The sequence below is a fragment of the Euprymna scolopes genome, chromosome 12 (assembly GCF_053919585.1).
Source record: "Euprymna scolopes isolate OS-2025 chromosome 12, ASM5391958v1, whole genome shotgun sequence".
Lineage (NCBI taxonomy): Eukaryota > Metazoa > Mollusca > Cephalopoda > Sepiida > Sepiolidae > Euprymna > Euprymna scolopes.
The window spans coordinates 144,266,061-144,290,072 of record NC_136493.1 but is presented as its reverse complement, the minus strand read 5'-3'; the positions used below and the strand labels follow the sequence as shown (position 1 = coordinate 144,290,072).

The following is a 24,012-nucleotide window of genomic DNA, read 5'->3' as shown; positions in this document are numbered from 1 at the left end:
TTGGTTCAGTTAATAATCTCAGGATCAAATTTTCTGTTTAAAAACCTTTAAATTGTTAATTACTTACTAATTTCTGTGTAGGTAAAAGTCGGTTCATTTGTGTACATAATCGAAAAAACATCAGTATTTCTTGTTTTGCTTTTCTAAAAGAAATTATATTTTAAAACAAATGAAAGGTTTTATTTTCCAAAGAACATTTTTTTTTACAAGCGATGTTGACCAAAAAAGCTCACAGAACAAAAGTTAAATATTTTTACATTTAATTTCTGTTTTATCTCTGTGTTCATAAAACTGGCCTGACAAACAACTTGATTAAGCTGGCCACTACAAATGTAACGCTAAAAAACGAAAGTGTGACGGCACTGTCATGGAAAGAAAGCGTATGCTTTTGCTGGCATTGTTGTAGATGTGTGACTGTGACCGTTAGTATGAAACTTTAGGGGTTATGCAAAAAAATGTTTGTAACGATTTTTGGTTAGCGCTACACCATGTTTGAAATCGGGTGAGACGCTATGTAACCATTTGAAATTTATGGAGAGTAGAAAGTCGACCTTGAATTTACTATTAGCAACCTTTATAACTCTCGCTTCTACCTGTTAATCCTCACATTTCATGTGCAATACTTCTGACAAAGGGGAAAGAATTGCTGTTTTCTAGGGTGGTATTTGGAGATTTTTAATCTTTTCATAGTATTCAGCAATTGTCAATCCATCCATCTCACATATATATATATATATATTCTTGGGAACTGTCCATCTTGGGAGACTATGATGTAGCAGTGGAGCTATATAACCTGGGCAGGGTGATATGACAGGATGGCTGTTACTTGTCCGGCAGTCCCCACCCCCTCCACAAAGCCAGATGATCCAAGGGAAAGACAGGATCAATACAGCTTGGCGCTCTCACTGTTGCCGCAGCAGTTTTTGGAGGGTATGAAGCAATCTATACTTACAATTAACCATTCCGTCAGGACACATTCTTTTTAAACATGGAACACGGGTAGATCTGATATAAATGTAAAGAAGCTATCCCAGTCAGCCATAGAGTATCGATAGACTGTACGATGAAGAAGAACGTCTGAGGACTTATTACGTTTAGTTTTTATCTTAACTGATATAATCGTATGGTCGGAAGGTCACAGAACGGAGGATGAACATTGTGATAGTCATCAAAGAAGCAAACATCCACATGTTTGTGTCTCGTGTGGCTGTACATAAAAACGACAACAATAACGACCTTACCTTCAGGTGAGATATGAAAGAGAGGCGCCATGAAAATTGACTGAGCTTTTATACGAAACCCGAGTCACATGTGTACAGGTCAAGTGATGGGGGGGGGATGGATAAAAACGGTGTGAGAAGTGGAAGAGGGGAAAGGGAAGGAAATGAAGTCAACAAGCATTTTGTTTAACCTGGAAGTAATTGTTACAAGAACAAATTTATTTTTTGGGGAAAGGAAAAATCGGCAACTGAAGTTATTTCAAGTCATTTCAGCTCAGGGTAAGTTGTGAGAAAAAGGTCTAGGAGACTTGCATACTGATCATCAGTGTCGGGCATACAGGTTGGTTCATGAACAGTTTGAGTAAGGTCATCATGACAGAACTTCCCCTCATCATCTGTCTTGTTTGAGTGGGCTAACCATTCCACATTGTGAACATTGAAGTCTCCACAGACGTGAATGTTAGCCAAAGGATGAGCAAACAGGATGTGATCAATTTTCTCACATATGCTCTTAAAGATAGTAACTCCACTGTTGTGGGGGTAATAAAGGGCAAATATAAACGCAGTGGTGTGAGCAAGTGCAATCCAGAAGCACAGAGGGTAATTTAGGGTCTTCTCTGGAGATATTCCTACTACATAGAAAGCCATCTCTAATGTAGACACATATTCCATGGCAATCTTGGGGGTCAGATTTTGATGTTAAGTTAGAGTATCCTTTAATCAGAAACTCATATTGGGAGAAATAGTTGGTCTAATGCCAGTTTGCTTAGAAATAATGTTTAGTTTGGTCTCCTGTAATTGAGCTTCAACCTCTGGAAGGTTGGAATGTAGACCTCTGATGTTGGAGAAGGAGACACGGTAGTGGGTTTCTATGTTGGAAGTTGGAGTTCTGGGTTTAATCGTGTATTTTTTCTAGAGACTTTTCATGAAGTTTTGGGATTTGTGGAACATGTTGACAGACTTGGTTAGAACAGGGCAGAGAGGGAAAGTAAAAGAGAAAAAGAAATGAAAAAATTTATTTTTTATTTTTATTTTTGATCAAAATAAGCACCATCAAAATCAACACACTTTTGCCAACGCAAAACAAGTGTATTCATGCCAGTAACGTAAAAATCTTGCGTTCTGGTGGCGATGAAGTCGCTAAAAGCGTTTTTGATATTACTTAGTTTTTTAAGCATTTTTCACACACAAAGTTGTCGAGATGCTTGAAAAAGTAATAATCAGTAGGTGAGAGGTCTGGAGAGTATGGCGGATGAGGCAGTTTCAGAGCCAAATGCATGGTCAGGCATTGTCGTGGAGGAGAATTGGGCCTTTTCTGTTGAATAATGCTGGGTATTGTTGTCGAAGTTTCTGATGCATTCATCCATTTGTTGGCAGTGCTATAATGATTTCGCCTACATTAAAAAAAAACTAATGAATGAAACAGTCCACTTTTGCTGCAACTCTGGCTTCAGGAAGTGTTGTGGGGCTTCGTTAACGTCTAACCACTGAGTTCAGCATTGCTGGCTGTTGTAGAGAACCCATTTTTTATCAAAAGTCACAACCTAACGAGAAACGGATTGTTCTTGTTGTGTGAAAGAATGGAAGATGACACTTCATAACGACGTTTCTTTTATGTCGTTCAATTCGTGAAGCACTCATTTTATCAACTTTTTTTTGTCTTTCCAATCTCTCTCAAGTGGTTGGAAATTGTCATATGTTACGTCTAATTCAGAAGCAAGTTCTCAAACGGTTGTGTATGGATTGGCTTCAGGCTCTTAATTGATCGTTGTCAACATCCGATAGCCAACCGTTATGCTCATCATCTTCAAGACTCTTGTCACCGCCACAAAATTTCTTAAGCCACTATTATGCTGTGCGTTTAGTAGTGGCTCCTGATATCACAGGCTGTTTCAGCAGTTTTTTGGTCTACCTTGAATTGAAATAAGAAAATTGTGTAAATTTCCATCTTGTATTCAGTGTTCTGAAAAGAAGACCTAATTGTTTTATTATAATTTAAACAATTAGATAAAGCAAAAAGCGCTCTTTGAAATGATATATAAAGTAAGTGTTATAAGGAAAACTTATTTGAAAATACATAATTTCTTCTCAACCTAATATAAATTGCATAAATTCTTTCTAGTTTTTCTATTTTGAAAATGTCCAATAACATTAAATTCTGCTATATCTTTTTAAAGTTCAGTTAAGTTTTAACGTCCCAGCCCCCATGCCGTATATCACATGATCATTAGGTCTGGAGAAGAAACTGTACAGGGAGGAAGAATGGTTTGTGGACAAAGTGGTGGGAGGACAACATCTGAGAATGGACAAAATTAACGCACTCGGGGAGCGAGGGGTTGGGGTAATCTGTTTGTACTATGAAATATTCCTTCTTCACCTCTTATGATATGTAATGAGTAGTGTTGGGACGATTAATCAAAATCAGGAATCGGAAAAATCAGAACTCTTTGCAATCTGGCATCGGAAAATGTTCTGCCTATTTTTTATTTTTTATTTTGCATATATCTTCTCAAATGTAAAAACCCAAAAGATGTGAAGATGATCTATAGATTTTAGTTTTACTGGTAGTTTAAAATCAATAAATATTTATTTTATTATTACTACTACCAGTGGTGAAAGATTTTGCTTTAAACAAAATCAAATAAAAAAAAAAAAAATTGAAGGAATCGTTTCTGGCATCGGAAAACAGGCAGAATATTTTCCGATGCCAGAAACGACTCCTTTAGTTATTTTTTTTTCAATTATTTTGTGTTTGGACAAAATATGATGATACATAATTCTTTTTCTTAGTAGAAAAGTGATAAATAAAAACTTTTGTTTAATGCATTGCAGAATGTTAAATGGATGTTAAACCGAACATGATGATGATGATGACATCCTCCCCCCATAAACTAGAGGGGAGGGCAATTAAAAATATTGAACTCCTTTCGGCAATAAAGAAAAAAATATGCAAGTTAATAGGAGTGAGTCAGATCTTTCAAAATAATTCTTTCATCGGTTAAATTTGAAAATTTTACAAAATCAAGTAATGCTTTATTGTTGTTGTGGACCGGAGCGTTGTCCTGCAGGAGGAGGGTACCTTTGCTGATCTTGCCCCACCTATTGATTTTGATAGCTTCCCTTAATTTCCTCAAAAGTGAAGCATAGTAGGCTCCTGTAATTTTGGTACTCTTTGCCAGGAAATCTGTCATCACAACTCCGTCCTGGTCGCAGAAGACTGTGAGCATGACCTTGCCAGCGGAGGGCTGCACCCTTACCTTCTTTGGAGATGGTCAGTCCAAGTGCTTCCACTGCATTGACTGGGCTTTGGTCTCTGGATCATAGTGATGGACCCAGGTTGCATCTTGTGTAATGAGTCTTTTGAAAAACTTTGACTCATCTTCTTGGCACATCTCCAAATTCATCCTCGAGCACTTGACGCGTTCTCGCTTCTGGAATGGTGTGAGCAACCTGGGAATCCATCTGGCAGACACCTTATGCATATGTAAACGGTCATGAATGATAGTTTCCACAGACCCTGTACTAATCTTGACATCTTGGGCTATTTGGCGAATAGTAATGCGCCGATCTTCCAAAATGGTAGCCTCAACTTGACGGACAGATGCCTCATCAATGGCAGAAGGGCGGGGGACCAGGTCTGGGAGCTGTTTCCACAGACTTCCGGCCATGTTTGAATTCACGATGCCAGCATTTTACAAGGTCATATGATGGGGCATTATCACCATAAGTTTCTTTCATTTCATCAAAAGTCTCCTGTGGTGTGCGTCCTTTCAAATACAAAAACCAGATCACTGCTCGACATTCAACAGGCTCCATTTCACACCTGACTCAGTTCAAACACCTGTAAAACAGAAACCACATTAGTTCAGAGCTGTAATTTGCCACATAACCCGTAGAGATATAAATCATTACACATGCAAAATTTCATCTAGATCAGACAACTGGAAGTGGGTCATGGGCATTACTTATTGCACGCCCCTCGTATTTCTGCTTCAAACATACATAATTTTACATGCATAATTCTTTTTATATATATTGATTAAAGATCAGTTTTACTATAAATAGAATCCCGGTCCTTTCTTTTTAAATGTAATTTAAAAGTAAATAATAAATGTATTTTAGTCTTTAAAATCCATGAAGCAACAAAATGTTTAATTACTTTTAACGCATGAACACACAATTTTTCTGTTTTGAATTCTTTTTCTTTTTACTTAATATTGAATTAGTTTCAGTACAAATCATATTTTTCTCTTCTTTTAATGCAATTTTTAAATTTCTTAATGCATGATTCATTTAGTTCAGCAGATCTTACTTGTTAAGACCTCAGCGATTGACCCCATTTTTCACCTGCTGGGTTATGAAGGTCACTATTTTATACACATATATTGAGTAGGTCAGTTATATATATAATATGTCATAGAACATTGTTTCTTAAATTCTACACGATTATGCACAATGTAAAAACTATGTATAAAAAGAATTAAGTGTAATAGTTAAATGAAACTAATCATCTAATATAAAACCATAATTAATGAACACTCGTTTTTCACAGGAATATGCAAATTAGTTAATCTTCATGAAGTCGCTCGCATATCCATGACTGAGTATTTTAAGAAGTTCGTTTTGATAATTAAATAAAAAAAGTAGGCTTTCAAAAAAAAAAAAGTTTGGAAACTTAAGTAGGATGAACCCCGGTGTGCTTGAGGTATTGTTGTGAATGAAAACTTAGCTAGGATTAAGCATGGACAAGTAAAGGTAAAGTGACAGGGATGATCATAGACCCCCCCCCCCCAATTTTTGAGTGGCCTTGTGCCTAATTTTTTGTTTTTCTTTTGTGTGCTTTGTATACCTTACATAAAATAAAAAAATATATAACTCAATATCAGAGCGAGAAAAAATGTCAACTTTATAGGCAAATAGATTTTATTAGCATTTTGAAAGAGAAAGATACAATTGAGAATTCAGTTTCAAAATTTGAGAATCTATACAAATTAAAATTTAAAGTTTTGTATTTGAAAAAGAAAAAAATTTAAATTCAATAAAAATGAAGACAACAGATGTTGATAGAACATGCGAATGTCAGAAGAGAAATCTGTGAAAGAGTTTGGTAACATTTGATTTATTCGTTATTATTTATTTGTCATGCCTGAACATGAAATGAGGTTACTGACATGTAATACATAAACAGGACCTTAAAAGAAATGGCCAAGAAACTAATGCAAAACAATTGTTTCCATTACAATAAGAAAAACACGTGTTGCAGAATCATTAAGATAAAGCAATTCACAAATGCACTGAATATCTAAATTTTGCATCAGTCTCACCAACATCAACACACTACTATATACTTACCTAGCATAGGTAACGCAAACGCCTAGCTTTCTGGGCCAGGACGTTTTGAAGTCAATTAGGTTTGTTCAATGTGGAGAAAACCCTTTATATCAGACAATTGCTGTTTATTTAGACACTGCCAGAGAGTCCCCTTTTTGGGGAAGCTGGTTTTTCCCCCACATAACAAAAACGACGTTGTGTCTAATTTGCTTTTGTGGGGAAGCAAATATACTATATGGAGAAATATATATGCCAATCTTTTTTCTTTTTTTTTTTTGTAGTCGAATGACTTGATTAGAAAAATAACATAACAAGCTTTCTGTCAGAGCTGCCTGAATTTGAGATGGGTTTTTTTTTTTTTTTTATACAATGAGGTCACCACTTATCAAGGCCCGGAGGCCACTCAGGGATAAGGGTTATTGTGTGTACAGTAATCAATGAGATAGTATTGTAGTAATCATTAGTATTGGAGATTTGATAGTGTCTTAAGGGGGCGGTTTGTCAGGAATTTGTTTATGTTGGACTTGAAGACCTCCAAGTTGTAGTCAGGTGAGAAACAGGCAATCGGGAGAGAGTTCCACAATCATGCACTTCTGAGAAAGAAGCTCTGCTCATGGAATCTACATTTGGATTTAGGCACTGAAAAAGAATGGGGAAAATTATTGACAGTAGTTTCAGTCAGACGGGTATTTCTCGTGAAAGTGGTGAGGGGGAACAAGAGATTGGAGCTCAGACGAGTACTTGCCATGGAAATAACAATAAAACAAAGACAGGCTCGCAACGTCTCTTCTGTTGGAGAGAGGCTGCAGGGAAGAGAAAAGGGCATCCACGACTAAGCTACGAAGTCTATTTTGTATTCTGTCAAGGCAGGATAGGCTGTTTTTAGCAGCTCCTGCCCAAATGTGGCAGCAGTACTCCATCCTTGGACGTACTTTGCTTTTATAGAGATAGAGAATTGCATCAGTAGTGAGATATCTTCTGGAGCGGTAGAAGGATCCCACCATTTTCCCAGCGACCTTGGCAACAGACCTGATGTACGTGTTCCATTTCAGATCAGGAGTAAAGGTCAAACCCAGAAGCTTGTCAAAACATGGAGCCTCCCCAAGACGAGAGCCATCCATTTCAATTGATGCCAGATGGGGGTCAGAGCGTTGATGGTGTAAAGATAGGAGCTTGGTTTTGGATGTATTAAAAGTAACCAGCCAAAGTTACAATTATCACCATCGTCAATAGCAAAATTACAAACGATTTGCAAGTGTCTTCACATCAAAGCAAAATATTTCTTGCCAACAGATTTATACATGCTTAATCTTAACCAAATTCTATGTTCGAGGAATGATACCTCTTTGAACCGTCATGTAAAGACGAATTTTAAATCACCAACGCTATTTTTACTATGAGTGTAAAAAAAAAAAAACTCTGTAGCAACCACCAGCAACAACAACAATAAACACCTATTTGATAAACTAAATAATCAGCCCTAGGATTTATTACTATTGCCGATAACACACACACACACACATCTGTCATTTACATGAAATAAGTATGAAAAAAACTTTCACACACCGGACTAACGGATGCACGCCACTGAAAACATAGGTCCCTCTCAGATAAATTGGGGGACCAACAAATATTTTATTTAGTAAAAATAGATCGAAAGTGTCTTATTTTCACTAAATAAAATATTTGTTAGTCCCCCAATTTATCTGAGAGGGACCTATGTTTTCAGTGGTGTGCATCTGTGAGCATGACCTTGCCAGCGGAGGGCTGCACCCTTACCTTCTTTGGAGATGGTCAGTCCAAGTGCTTCCACTGCATTGACTGGGCTTTGGTCTCTGGATCATAGTGATGGACCCAGGTTGCATCTTGTGTAATGAGTCTTTAAAAAACTTTGACTCATCTTCTTGGCACATCTCCAAATTAATCCTCGAGCACTTGACGCATTCTCGCTTCTGGAATGGTGTGAGCAACCTGGGAATCCATCTGGCAGACACCTTATGCATATGCAAATGGTCATGAATGACAGTTTCCACAGACCCTGTACTAATCTTGACATCTTGGGCTATTTGGCGAATAGTAATGCGCCGATCTTCCAAAATGGTAGCCTCAACTTGACGGACAGATGCCTCATCAATGGCAGAAGGGCGGGGGACCAGGTCTGGGAGCTGTTTCCACAGACTTCCGGCCATGTTTGAATTCACGATGCCAGCATTTTACAAGGTCATATGATGGGGCATTATCACCATAAGTTTCTTTCATTTCATCAAAAGTCTCCTGTGGTGTGCGTCCTTTCAAATACAAAAACCAGATCACTGCTCGACATTCAACAGGCTCCATTTCACACCTGACTCAGTTCAAACACCTGTAAAACAGAAACCACATTAGTTCAGAGCTGTAATTTGCCACATAACCCGTAGAGATATAAATCATTACACATGCAAAATTTCATCTAGATCAGACAACTGGAAGTGGGTCATGGGCATTACTTATTGCACGCCCCTCGTATTTCTGCTTCAAACATACATAATTTTACATGCATAATTCTTTTTATATATATTGATTAAAGATCAGTTTTACTATAAATAGAATCCCGGTCCTTTCTTTTTAAATGTAATTTAAAAGTAAATAATAAATGTATTTTAGTCTTTAAAATCCATGAAGCAACAAAATGTTTAATTACTTTTAACGCATGAACACACAATTTTTCTGTTTTGAATTCTTTTTCTTTTTACTTAATATTGAATTAGTTTCAGTACAAATCATATTTTTCTCTTCTTTTAATGCAATTTTTAAATTTCTTAATGCATGATTCATTTAGTTCAGCAGATCTTACTTGTTAAGACCTCAGCGATTGACCCCATTTTTCACCTGCTGGGTTATGAAGGTCACTATTTTATACACATATATTGAGTAGGTCAGTTATATATATAACATGTCATAGAACAACGTTTCTTAAATTCTACACGATTATGCACAATGTAAAAACTATGTATAAAAAGAATTAAGTGTAATAGTTAAATGAAACCAATCATCTAATATAAAACTATAATAAATGACACTCGTTTTTCACAGGAATATGCAAATTTGTTAATCTTCATGAAGTCGCTCGCATATCCATGACTGAGTATTTTAAGAAGTTCGTTTTGATAATTAAATAAAAAAAAGTAGGCTTTCAAAAAAAAAAAAAGGTTTGGAAACTTAAGTAGGATGAACCCCGGTGTGCTTGAGGTATTGTTGTGAATGAAAACTTAGCTAGGATTAAGCATGGACAAGTAAAGGTAAAGTGACAGGGATGATCATAGACCCCCCCCCCAATTTTTGAGTGGCCTTGTGCCTAATTTTTTGTTTTTCTTTTGTGTGCTTTGTATACCTTACATAAAATAAAAAAATATATAACTCAATATCAGAGCGAGAAAAAATGTCAACTTTATAGGCAAATAGATTTTATTAGCATTTTGAAAGAGAAAGATACAATTGAGAATTCAGTTTCAAAATTTGAGAATCTATACAAATTAAAATTTAAAGTTTTGTATTTGAAAAAGAAAAAAATTTAAATTCAATAAAAATGAAGACAACAGATGTTGATAGAACATGCGAATGTCAGAAGAGAAATCTGTGAAAGAGTTTGGTAACATTTGATTTATTCGTTATTATTTATTTGTCATGCCTGAACATGAAATGAGGTTACTGACATGTAATACATAAACAGGACCTTAAAAGAAATGGCCAAAAACTAATGCAAAACAATTGTTTCCATTACAATAAGAAAAACACGTGTTGCAGAATCATTAAGATAAAGCAATTCACAAATGCACTGAATATTTAAATTTTACATCAGTCTCACCAACATCAACACACTACTATATACTTACCTAGCATAGGTAACGCAAACGCCTGGCTTTCTGGGCCAGGACGTTTTGAAGTCAATTAGGTTTGTTCAATGTGGAGAAAACCCTTTATATCAGACAATTGCTGTTTATTTAGACACTGCCAGAGAGTCCCCTTTTTAGGGAAGCTGGTTTTTCCCCCACATAACAAAAACGATGTTGTGTCTAATTTGCTTTTGTGGGGAAGCAAATAAATACATACTATATGGAGACATATATATGCCAATCTTTTTTTTTTTTTTTTTTTTGTAGTCGAATGACTTGATTAGAAAAATAACCTAACAAGCTTTCTGTCAGAGCTGCCTGAATTTGAGATGGGTTTTTTTTTTTTATACAATGAGGTCACCACTTATCAAGGCCCGGAGGCCACTCAGGGATAAGGGTTATTGTGTGTACAGTAATCAATGAGATAGTATTGTAGTAATCATTAGTATTGGAGATTTGATAGTGTCTTAAGGGGGCGGTTTGTCAGGAATTTGTTTGTTGGACTTGAAGACCTCCAAGTTGTAGTCAGGTTGGAAACAGGCAATCGGGAGAGAGTTCCACAATCATGCACTTCTGAGAAAGAAGCTCTGCTCATGGAATCTACATTTGGATTTAGGCACTGAAAAAGAATGGGGAAAATTATTGACAGTAGTTTCAGTCAGACGGGTATTTCTCGTGAAAGTGGTGAGGGGGAACAAGAGATTGGAGCTCAGACGAGTACTTGCCATGGAAATAACAATAAAACAAAGACAGGCTCGCAACGTCTCTTCTGTTGGAGAGAGGCTGCAGGGAAGAGAAAAGGGCATCCACGACTAAGCTACGAAGTCTATTTTGTATTCTGTCAAGGCAGGATAGGCTGTTTTTAGCAGCTCCTGCCCAAATGTGGCAGCAGTACTCCATCCTTGGACGTACTTTGCTTTTATAGAGATAGAGAATTGCATCAGTAGTGAGATATCTTCTGGAGCGGTAGAAGGATCCCACCATTTTCCCAGCGACCTTGGCAACAGACCTGATGTACGTGTTCCATTTCAGATCAGGAGTAAAGGTCAAACCCAGAAGCTTGTCAAAACATGGAGCCTCCCCAAGACGAGAGCCATCCATTTCAGTTGATGCCAGATGGGGGTCAGAGCGTTGATGGTGTAAAGATAGGAGCTTGGTTTTGGATGCATTAAAAGTAACCAGCCAAAGTTACAATTATCACCATCGTCAATAGCAAAATTACAAACGATTTGCAAGTGTCTTCACATCAAAGCAAAATATTTCTTGCCAACAGATTTATACATGCTTAATCTTAACCAAATTCTATGTTGGAAGAATGATACCTCTTTAAACCGTCATGTAAAGACGAATTTTAAATCACCAACGCTATTTTTACTATGAGTGTAAAAAAAAAAACTCTGTAGCAACCACCAGCAACAACAACAATAAACACCTATTTGATAAACTAAATAATCAGCCCTAGGATTTATTACTATTGCCGATAACACACATACACACACACACATCTGTCATTTACATGAAATAAGTATGAAAAAAACTTTCACACACCGGACTAACGGATGCACGCCACTGAAAACATAGGTCCCTCTCAGATAAATTGGGGGACCAACAAATATTTTATTTAGTGAAAATAGATTGAAAGTGTCTTATTTTCACTAAATAAAATATTTGTTGGTCCCCCAATTTATCTGAGAGGAATCTATGTTTTCAGTGGTGTGCATCCGTTAGTCCGGACGATTGCCAGATAGCCGTCTATTAGTTTTTCCTTAAATTTTGGCACAAATTGTATTTCGTTAAATAGATCTGTACAGTAAAAAAAAATTCTTTTTTTTTTTTTTTTTTTTTTTTTCGAAAATTCCTGTTACGTCCCTAGGGGGTCAAAAGAGGTAAAAAATGCCCCAAAATGGCAAGAAATTACACGTTTTGCCCCATAACTTTGATCCATCTATTAGATTTTTCTGAAACTTGGCCAAAATGTTGAGCCCATTGTTCTTAATATAAATCCAGTATGGGTGACCCTGGCAAAATTCTGGTTCGCATCCCTGGGGATTTTTTAGTGCTAAAAATGCCCCTTCTTGTGGCTCTTTTTTCATATTTTTCAACAAAAACTTGACATGTCTAACTATATAGTGTTTTTTCACGGTAGTTAACTACAAATATACATGTGTTAAGGCCTGAAACTGCACCGTTATCCATTTACTGAGATTCGGCATCCCCAGTGGCTCAAAAGAGGTAAAAAATGACCCAAAATGACACTTTTTTGACCCATAGCATGTAATCCATCCATTATATTTTCCTGAAACTTGGCCAAAATATGAAGGCCATAGTTCTTAATATAAATTTAGTATAGATGATCCTGGCTAAATTCTGGTTTGCATCCCTCTGGGACTTTTAGGGCTAAAAAAACATGCCTTTTTGGAGCTCTTTTTTCATATTACTCAAAAACTTGATATGTATGTCCATATAGTGGTTTTCCATGGTGCTGAATTATATACATGTCTTAAGGCATGAAACTGTACCGTTTATCCATTTTCATTGGGATTCGGCATTCCAAGGAGCTCAAAAGGGGGTCACAAATTAGCATTACAAGCATATGCTGTATCTTTACGGCCATCGGCAATATTACATACCTAATGTATTTCGACAAATCATCTTTTTTATTTGTGTGTTCACACTTCTCACATTCATCATTTCTTTATTTTTTGTGGCGTCATCTCACATGCAGCATTAAAGGCAGACCACGCACACACAGCTTCTTAGGTTTACAGCCACTGTTTATTGTATTTTATTTGGTTGATTATTTATAATTTGTTGTGTATTTTTATGCCTTTAACATTGTTAGAACTTGAAAAATTTCTCAGAAACAGAACAGCAATAAGATGTCTGTGTGCTTTGAAAATCATGCCAGAAGAGTCTCGTTCTGAATTTACTCATTGTGAGTAGAACAAGATTACAAACTCTCTTACCCAAGCCATCCTCTTTTGTTAATACTGAAAGCATATATATATATATATATATTAAAGATAAGAAGGCTATAGCAAGGTAGGGAACCGACTGTTGTATTGGCATGATGTCAACAAAAATGGACAAATGAAAGATCTTATTGTTGTAAGTGGTGTATCCCAAATGATACATTTCTTTCTCTCTATTCTGCACGCCTCAACGTGCCAATGTGTTTCAGAATGTCTGCCGCAACGCAATACACCACTGCAATGCAAAGCAATGTGTCCAAAAAAAAACTTCCACAACGCCTCCAAGCGACCTGCTTTATGGAGCCCAGCACACCTCATTTGCATGAGTGTAGCGCGACTTTGCAAAATCGTCCAAGACCGTGTGTATTAAAACCTCACGGACGCCATCTTGGATCTCTTTTCATCTCAGCCTACAGCAAAGACACATGAGGGCGTTTGAAAGGCCATTCCTATTTTCCCTACACTTACTTGGTTTGTTATTTTATTTAACTTTGCATATCCATATTTTTGTTTCAAGGTAATCACAATCAAAATCAATAAATATGAACTTATTGTTTCATATAACCAGTGTGTTGAAGGTTTTAATATTTCGAGAATATCATCTCTTTTTCAAAAGAAAAGTTATGAAAGAATGTCCTTAAAAAAGAAAAACATTGAAATATTATAAGGCAGAAATGGATGTGGGACAGGTGTAAAGCAAAGACGGGGGTTATGCATAGGTTTCTTTATTTATTATCATCACAATTATATATATATATATATATATATATATATATATATATATATATATTCATTTATTTATCTGTTTAATTGAATCTTTTTTATATTATCTTTTTTATTTGTTGATTTTTTTTTTTTTTTTTTTTTTTTTTAAATTTTAGCAGATTAGATATCAGTTATTATTTAAATTCTTACTGGAAATAAATGGTGCTTTGAGTCTGTAATGGAGACAGCATTTAATGTTGAAGCTATTAAGCTGTGTGCGTCGATAAAATATGCCAATCTTATGTTTATATATACATATTTATATATTAATATATTTTGAATCTTATGTTTTATTTATTTTATTTTGTTTAGTTTGTGTATATTTTTAAAAAAATTTATATATAAATATAATATGCTACTCAATGTTTATAGTACGGGTGTTGTTATGGCAATGTGTTATAAAATTAATTCAATGAATTGTAAAGCAGAAAAGGGTTCACGTGTAAAGTTTCCTATTTAATATCATCACTGTTACTAATATATATACTAGCAGTTCAACCCAGTTTTACTCGGGTCCTATGTACTGTTCATAACTTGCCCTACGTATGACTACATTTTATGTAAGATTTCAAATGTTTAGACTAAAAATTGTCTCAGTAATTTCGTAGAGACTGCAGAAGTAATTTTTTATGACTTGGACCCCAATTTTGACTCCCTTAACATTTATTATTTTGGGCTCAAATCAAATTAAAGTTTGACCCATGTCCAAGTAACCTACATTTAAAATTTCAAGTGTTTAGACCCAAAATTGGCGGATGAGTTTGGTAGAGTTTTCAAAGGTCAAATCGTTGCTTTGACCCCTTGATAGCCAAATTTCTGGCCAAAAACCAATTAAAAAGATTTTCCCAAATCTCAATACTCCTTATGTCAAATCTCGAGACTCTAGGCCGAAAATTGACGGAGTTATTTGATAATAAATAAAGAAACCTATGCGTAACCCTTTTCTGCTTTACAGCTGTTCCGTTCTCACATCTATTTCCGCCTTACAATATTTCAATGTTTCTCTTTTTTAATGACATTCTTTGGTCCATTTTTTTTTTTTTTTTAAGAGATGATATTCTTGAAATATTAGACCTCCACTATTCCGGTCATATCAAACAGTAAGTTCATATTTACTGATTTTTATTGTGATTATCTTGAGAAATAAATGGATATACGAAGTTAAATAACAAACCAAATAAAACCTTTCATTTGTCCATTTTTGTTCATACGTCACACCAATACAACAGCCGGTTCCCTGCATTGCTATAGCCTTCTTATACTTTTCCATATCTGTTTACCAGCAATACTTCAAGCAAACTACCTTTCTCTAATATCTATTATGATAAAGTTGTATTCTTGTCTGTCTGTTCACAATTTGACTAATATGTACAAAATTTTAGTAGTTCGATGAGTTCTTGTGACTATTTTACGGGGTGGGTCATAGATTTGAGCTCAGTTGAGCACCTGTTATGAAAACAATGATAGAGCAGAGAAAGACTAGCGACTTCTCTTCTATAAGAAAGTGGTTGTAGATGAAATCCCCCACTAGATTTCAAAGTCGATTTTATACTCTGTTAGAGCAGGAAAGGTTGCTCTCAATGGCACCTCCACAGATGTGGCAACAGTACTCCTTAAGATGCATTTGACTCTTATGCAGGTAGATGAGTGTTCATATGCGATATTTGTTTTATATTTTAGCAAAACTTTCACCTGCCCTATAGTGGTTGTCATTGGGTCACTAAAAGTGACCTGTCAACCAGTCCTCTCGATCCTTTCCTGTTCTCCACATGTTTGACTGCTTCATTCAGTTTCAATTCTGTCTATTCTCTGATGTTGTCTTCCCATCTTTTCTTCTATCTTCCTCTCTTTCTTCCTCTTCTGACTGTTCCCTGGAGCAAGCCTCTCTCCTCTTGTTATGTAGCCAAACCATTTTAGTTTGTGCCTCCTGATTGGATGAAAAGATCTTCATAAGGACCAATGGCTTTCCTTATTCTGTTTTAACTTCATTTGTTATGTGATCTTTGTAAGAGATGCCAAGCAGTCTTTTGAAGCATCTCATTTCTGAGGCATGAATACTCTTCTCTAATTCTGCTGTAAGGGTCCATGTTTCACAAGCATACCGGAAAACTGAGTGGACAAGGGGAAACACATGAGTCTTATCTTTGAGTTGAGCTTGATTGCTAACAAACAGACGATAGCTAAATAATCGTTAACATTTCAAAAGTCAGTTAATAAATTTTAGGTGTCCTACTCTGCCAGAACATCAGGAACTTGAAAACAAAGTTGAAGATGAAATGGATTATGATAGCTATTTATTTCAAACTATAAATCTATTTTCTTTCAGCAATTCTAACGCATGTCATTGTGTATTATGTATTTTTTTAAATTTAAGTTGGAAATACATTTTTCATTCATACTTGGAAAAAAAAGAAGCCATTTTCATGTTTCTAGTTTTATTTAATGTATTTATATTGAACCAGCAATGTGGCTGAGTCTTATATATATATATATATATATAAAAAAGTAGTACTGATCTTACTATTGTTTTTGCAGGTTCAATCACGTTTTTTACGTTGTCTGTTCTCAGTCTCCAATGGGGTCAAACTTTCTACCCACGTCAAAAAATTCAAACTACACTCGTTGCTATTTGGGCATTAAGGTAGGTTGAGTTTTTTCTTTTTCTTTTTTTTTTCCCTTTTGCTTTTTGGTTTCTTTACTTATAATTTTTGTGACCTGATCAATCGTCAATGGATGAGGAAAACAAGAAATAAGTAAAAAAAAAATATATATATATACAGAAAATCCTAACCAATTTATTTATCTTGACCATCACTTATTTGAATCTCATTGTAACTTAAATAAAAAAAAATACATATCGATTTTTAATTTCTTCTTTCTATATAATAAAATAAAACTGGTTTCTTGCATTGCATCTAACAAATTGATATTTGATTCTTACTAGCCAAATTTCCGTTTTTGTTTCTTTCACCATGTTTTTTACATGAATGTGTTTCCCTTTATTTTTTGTAAAAAAAAAAATAAATAAATACCATGTTTTGGATGTAAATTTTTATTTTATTATTGGGTCATCAAGCCCAAGAGCCACTTTGGGATAAGGATTAATGAGATGGAGATAACTGTCAGCCGAAAGATGGGAGTATTAAATTTATCAGTAGTATGAGATGAGTTTGATTAATTGTGAGGTAATTTATGACTAACATTTGTTAACATTGGACTTGAATATGAAGATGTTGAAATCTGCAGGAAAGCACTCCTTCAATGTGTTCCACAGACAGAATCTTTAAAAAAAATATCTATTTTAATACATGAGGAATCAGTAGTTTAAATGCTCAAAAATTCCTTAAGTTTGAAGGATAACAAAATAATTTTTTTTTTTTTTTTGAGAACTTAATAATAAAAAGATCAAATGAAATATACTTATCAAGCAACCATGTTTAGGGCGCCATTTGTATTTTTTTCTGTAATAATTAGGCACGCTCAAATGTAAGGAGAAACATGTAGAGTCACACACACACACACATATATATATATATATATATATTGGTGAGGAAGATATGCTTAACCGCACCAACAACACTCGTCTTGTCTTCAACCGCCTTTACACCCGTCTATGATCCCGACATGAAATCACTTTGAGAAAGAAGATCAGGATCTACCATTCTTGTTGTACCATTCTCCTATATGGTTGTGAAAGGTGGCCTATGCGAGTCTTATCAGCACAAACTTGAGGTGTTTGATTATCAGTGCCTATGCCGCATCCTTCGTGTTCACTGACAGCATTTTGTCCCAAACACTGTGGTCCATACATGCTGCAAGACAACTTCTCCCACATCTATGCTGATTTGGTCATGCCCTTCATTGTTGACCAGGCGATGTTATCCGCAAGGCCATCGACCCGGCCCTGCTGCAAGGCTGGAAGAAACGTTGTGGTGGACAGATGAAGACTTGGATCAGGATGGTTAAACAAGAGTTGCTTTAAATATAACTAAGTAATTTTTAATTAAAGATAGAAATTAATTTTGAATGGACAGTTTAAAGGCTTACAAAATCATCTTCAAATTGTGCAAAATAACCATTTTTTTTTTGTGTGTGTAATCTATAAAACTGTCAGAAAAAGTCCAGAAATCATATTTACTGTATGGACAAGCAGTAGTGTTGAATATCGATTCTCAGTTAGGTAAAAGCTCAAATCAAAAGTTTCTTATAACCAATCACATGCACTTTCATTTCCAGAGTTTGCATTATAAGAATGCACACACAAGAGCTACTAAATACAGCGAGAACATTTACTTTCAATAAATACAAATTCATTATCATTGTTTTAACAAATTAATAAAAATTTTTGTATAGATGGACCTTGTCATTCTTTCTTCTCATGTGGTTTTTTTTCCCTTTACAACATTTATAAATTATCTTGAAGAATGTATATTTTCTAAAAGAAAGCTTTTGCCTTGAATTAAAATTTACCAGTTCGATTATTATGGTTAAGTACTGCTATTTTATAAAAAAAGAAGAAAAAAAAAAGAAACGTTATTTTTCAACCACATCAAAACGCTATCAACTTCTTTGTTCACAACATTAAAAAAAAATGTGTTAATGGCTTTAAAAATGCTGATACTTTTGGTACATGAATTCATTCAATTTTACGGAGAACTGAATAATAAAAAGAAGCTTGGTTTTGACACTTGAGCATTGCTGAGAAACATTAATTCAAGGCATAAACGACTTTGCATTCAACAATAAAAAAATATCTACCCATACATCTGTTTATATGCGTTTCTCATCTTACATTTTTATTAAAATCTCAAATGCAATACTTTAAAATAAAAATTAATTTTTGAAGAGTAATTCTTCAAAAATTTTGTAAATAAGAACATGTCAGATGATGTGTACATCAAGTATAATCCACTTGCAATAGTATACAAAGAAATAAAATGTAACACACACACGTTTATATTGATTCATTTTATCCGTGTGGTGTCCTGCCTAGTACAGACATTGACAGCTATGACTCTCCATCTATTTTTTTCTCTTGAGATATTAATGAATTCATTGTTGCTCAGCATTCAGAACTCCATTCACACTGTTCTCAAAAGTGTTTAATGTACAGTGGAACCCTGGAATACAGCATTAAAAATGAGTAACAAAATACAGTACAGTATATAATACCCATGTATATAATCAAATAACATTATAAATAATAATGTAAGGCAGGGCAAATACTGTAACCAGGGTCTGGAAAAACATATTCTACATCGTATCCTAGGGCCACCGTATCCCAGGAATCTACTGTATTGCCATGCAGTTGTACAGGCAGTAGGTTACATTTTATTTCTGTCCTAGCAGTGAACATACTGGTTAATCTGACATATTGTACCAAAAAGAATCTTTTATCGAGTACAATATACGAAACCATGAACAGAACTATTTCTGATTACTTTTGTATTATATCAGTCACCTGCCTGTTTTCCATGACCTCGCATTACCCTGATTGGCAGGGAGGGGGGGGGCTGAAATGAGTTCTCAACTTTGCCCAAGAGTCTCCCACAGACTAGCGGAGGGAAGGAGGCACCTTGTTAGTAGTGCTGTTCTGCCACCTTATATAGCACCTAATATTATCAAATGGTCACCCATCTGGTATTGATTAGGCTTATTGTTGCTTAACTTTGGTGATCTGGCCAGAACGGGTGTGTTATGTTGTATCTTGTGTATATAAATCTAATATGATGCATCACTCAAGCCTAACTAATAAGAAAACGACTTTAATGCAAAATTCGACTTTATTCTACGCTGACACTAATTTCAACACTTGTTTAACAATTTAATGGCTTTTTTGTGCAATTCAAAGTGCAATTCATATTAGTTTGCCATTGTTGCGATCGACTTGTGAAATGGCTGCAGATAAAGAAGTACTCTTTCATCCAGAAAGTGCACCGTGTCACAAGTTGCTTGTAATTATGGAAAAACTACATGAATTGCATTTAGAATTGTTTCCACACTATTCTCCAAATGTCGCCCAGCCCCCAGACCATAAAAGAATTCAACAGGAAAAGAGATTTGACTACAATGAACTAATTATTTTGGAAACGGAGTTGTATTTTTGGCCAAAGACAAATCATTCTACAAAAAAAGCATTGAATTATTAGAAGTGTTGGAATCAGTCTATCACCGTAGAAGTAGATTATGTCGGTGAATAGTCAAATTCTGCTTTCAACTTGTTTTAGTAATTAGGTTCAGGAATTATTGAGTGATGTGTTAATTAATTTTTGTTTTTTAAACATAACTCAATCTCAGAACTAAAGTATATTTTAGCATGCATTTTGTATTATTAAAGTATGCACGAAAAACGCTTTGGGTAAACAAACCTTGATAGACTTGAATTTAGTATGATAGAAAACTAACTACTCTGACTCAAAGTTGTCCAGAATTATTAAAGCTAACATGGTCTTTATTTTGTGAATAAGGACGTGTCACATGACGTAAACATGAAAATGTAAAAGGTTTCAGAAATGGCCTATTTGTTTGCATGGCAGTTTCTGAGTGAAAATATGACTTTTTTTTAACAGTTATTTAGTAATAATAAACAAAGAGATGTGTTATTTACCACTACTATTAGTTCTACTAATGAACATTACTGCTGATAGCAAAAATGGTTTCCATCTATAATAGACATTTGAAACAGAAAAGAAAGATGGACTCCCTGCGAAAAATATTTTGAATTAGATAAATTGTATTTGCAAAAAAATGAAACTGTTAAAATGTATTGTTTTTTAAGAAAATATATGAGTGCTCAACAAAATTTGGGGATATGTGCGGATGACACCACAGGAAAACAAATGAACACATATCTAAGGCAATGGTGGAAACTCTAGAGGAAAACCTCCAGTCTGTAGTGAAATGGGGACAAAAATGGATGGTAACATTCAATGCTGCTAAGACTAAGCGTCTTCCCTTTAATAATTACAAGAGACCTTCCCAACCACTTCTATGGCTGATGAGATGTTACTTGAAATTTCTTCATTCAAACTCCTTGCTTAACGTTCACAAGGAACATGAGCTGGAACAGATATATCGAGGGTATTGCCGCGGCTGCTGCGAGGAAGGTGGGCTCTTTCTACCGTGTTAGAAAGTTACTTATGCCTGAATGTATCATGTACCTCTACAAGGCCACAATTCGCCCATGTATGGAGTATTGTTGTCACATTTGGGCTGGTGCATCTGCTACTAGTCTCTCACTCCTAGACAGGGTTCAAAGGAGAGTCGCCAACCTGATCTTCAGCCTCTCTCCCACCGATGAAATGTATCTCTCTGTTGGTTTTACAAGTATTTTAATGGTATATGCTCCGAACTGCAAGCCCTTGTATCGCCTTAATATAAATACCTTGAAAAACTTGACAATCAGCAAAATCTCACCTCTATACAGTAGAGATCCCTAGATGTAAGAAGTCCTTCTACTCTAAGTTTCTTCCCCAGAACTGCTAGACTTTGGAATTCCCTTCCAGGTTCCTGCTTCCCCGACTGTACTGACATGCAAAAATTCAAGTATAATGTAAACAGACATCTTGCTGCTCAACTCCCTACATAGTATCCCTGCAATTATGTCCCAGATAGTAGCCCACGACATCAAAGTGTCACCAAACCTTGTTTGGGGTGTAAAGGCAATAAAAGAAAAACGGAAAATAACTATGTAGAATACATCGAGGTTTAAATTCAAGACTTTGATTTTTCTTTATATAGTAGATGTCCTGATGAACTAAGAATTTGAGAAATGTTTAATCCTTTTCTCAAAAATTTTTTATTTACAAGATTGAGCTTAATCTGAAAAGTATGTTGTATAATTTTTGCAGGCTTGGCTCTTACCTCTCTTTCCGAATCATGGCATCAGGATCCGACCCTCGGTTTAACAGAGTTCGTGATAAACCATTGAAATTTTTTATCTATTGGACAATTCAAGGTAAGTTCAGATATTTTATTCTGAAAATACTAGTTGCAATATCCGTCTCTAGAGGGGTACATAATAATACAATACACTTGGGACTTTTTGAAATCCAACACCAAAAACTATTTCAAAGCAACTAAAAAGATTGAAAACTGCATGAAAATAAATATTACAAGCGAGATCTGTGGAGATTTCACAGTTGTATTGCTTATTGTACATTGCTGGCGTGCTTAGAAATACTTCCATTCTATGGACATTCAGTGATATTATTCTGCTACTTTTGTTCAAAGTGATGCTTACCTATGCACTCTGGTTACTGTACTTTCAAGATATAATTGCATGTAAGGGTTTTTCTTTAAAAGCCCTTGTAGGAGTTTGTGACATATTTCCATTCTATGGACGTCTAGCATGAATGTAAACCTACATTTATCATACCATCTTTGGACAGAACAAATACTGCACTTTGATTTTAACCAAAAAATCAAAACAATTAATTACTTTTTTCACATTCCATTTTCGGTAATCGGACAATTTCATCTTTTAAAAAATGGGTGGAGGATGATGACATGCAAACATGAAATTGCCTGAATTTTTTTTTCGATGAGGATTAATAATTTGTATCATTTGAATTATTGTTGTCATCTTGAGTGTTATTCTCACAACATTTTGGTTGATGTAATCTGACTCGTGGCATAACGGATAGAATGCTAAGTAAAAATTCAGACGAGTCGCACAACAAAGTTCACTATACACAGGTTGTATCAAGAAATCCAACGAGTCGCACAATGTTCACTGCACATAGGTCTGAACCCTTCTGCCCACTCCCACTAGCAACCTGCTTTTATGGTGCCCAGGCACACCTCAAAATCATGTATGAGACGTGATTTTTCGAGAACTGTGCGAGACCGGGGGTATTAAGAAACCATGGTTGCCATCTTGGATCTTTTTGTTTTTCCTTCTCAGCCCACAGGACACACAGACACAAGCACATTTTTGCGATAAGTGTTCTCTATTTTCCCCACACACCCATGAACAAGTATTGATTTTATTTGTTATATCTGAAGAGAAATGATGTTGGTGAGGACAATAGTCCAGAGAGAAATGATCTGTTTTACTCTTTATTCTTTTCATCTTATTCATTCCTTTCTACTTGATACCATGATAAATGCAGAACGCACATACTTCACTTTTATTACATAGTTTTTCAACTGTTTTGTAATTGCAAATGTGTCATTTACCAATCGATATTTCTTGCTAAAATTGACACTTTTTTTTATTTGTTAGGGATTTGGGTTTTTGTCACTTTGCTGCCAACTTTTATTTTGAACGCTGCAAAAAAAGACAAGCCATACAACATCAAAGATTATCTGGGTTGGACATTTTGGATAATCGGTTTCCTCTTTGAATCCATAGCAGACTATCAAAAATTACAATTTCGAAATAATCCCTCAAATAAGGTAAGTTTTCTGAATCTATTGAGTTTTTCTTTGCTCTCAGATTAAGGTTGGATAAAAAGTTTGAAATAGAAAAAAAAACAGCAGAACTATTTTGGCTATACATCAATACTTAGTATCAGTTTTAATTTTTCCAATAAGTAGATATTCATAAAATTCATATTTTCCACTAAAATGCACTGCTGATATAAGTAGAAAAAATATTACATTATATATTTTTTTTTTCACCATAAAACACTACCTAAACAAATACTTTATTAAAAAACAAAACAAAACTAGAACAATTTCCTATCGGGTGGCCAAAGCTGCTGATGGTGTCAAGGTTGACAGTACTGTTATAGCCACCGAAACTGGTAACACTTATGGTTGGTGATTGATGATACAGAATATAGCATGTGCTATCATTGTATGAAGACGATACACATTCTGTAACTGTATCTGTCTCACGACTGACGC

General features: G+C 35.1%; 1 protein-coding gene across 1 annotated transcript in view; it reads left to right on the top strand.

The window, feature by feature from the left end:
- LOC145291523 (uncharacterized) overlaps positions 1 to 24,012 on the top strand; it is a 56,288-nt gene that overhangs the window by 20,878 nt on the left and 11,398 nt on the right. The window contains exons 3-5 of the mRNA XM_080137511.1: positions 16,696 to 16,801; positions 22,011 to 22,117; positions 23,387 to 23,559. Of these exons, the coding sequence (XP_079993637.1) occupies positions 16,696 to 16,801; positions 22,011 to 22,117; positions 23,387 to 23,559 (386 nt within the window). The remainder of the gene's footprint in view (positions 1 to 16,695; positions 16,802 to 22,010; positions 22,118 to 23,386; positions 23,560 to 24,012) is intronic.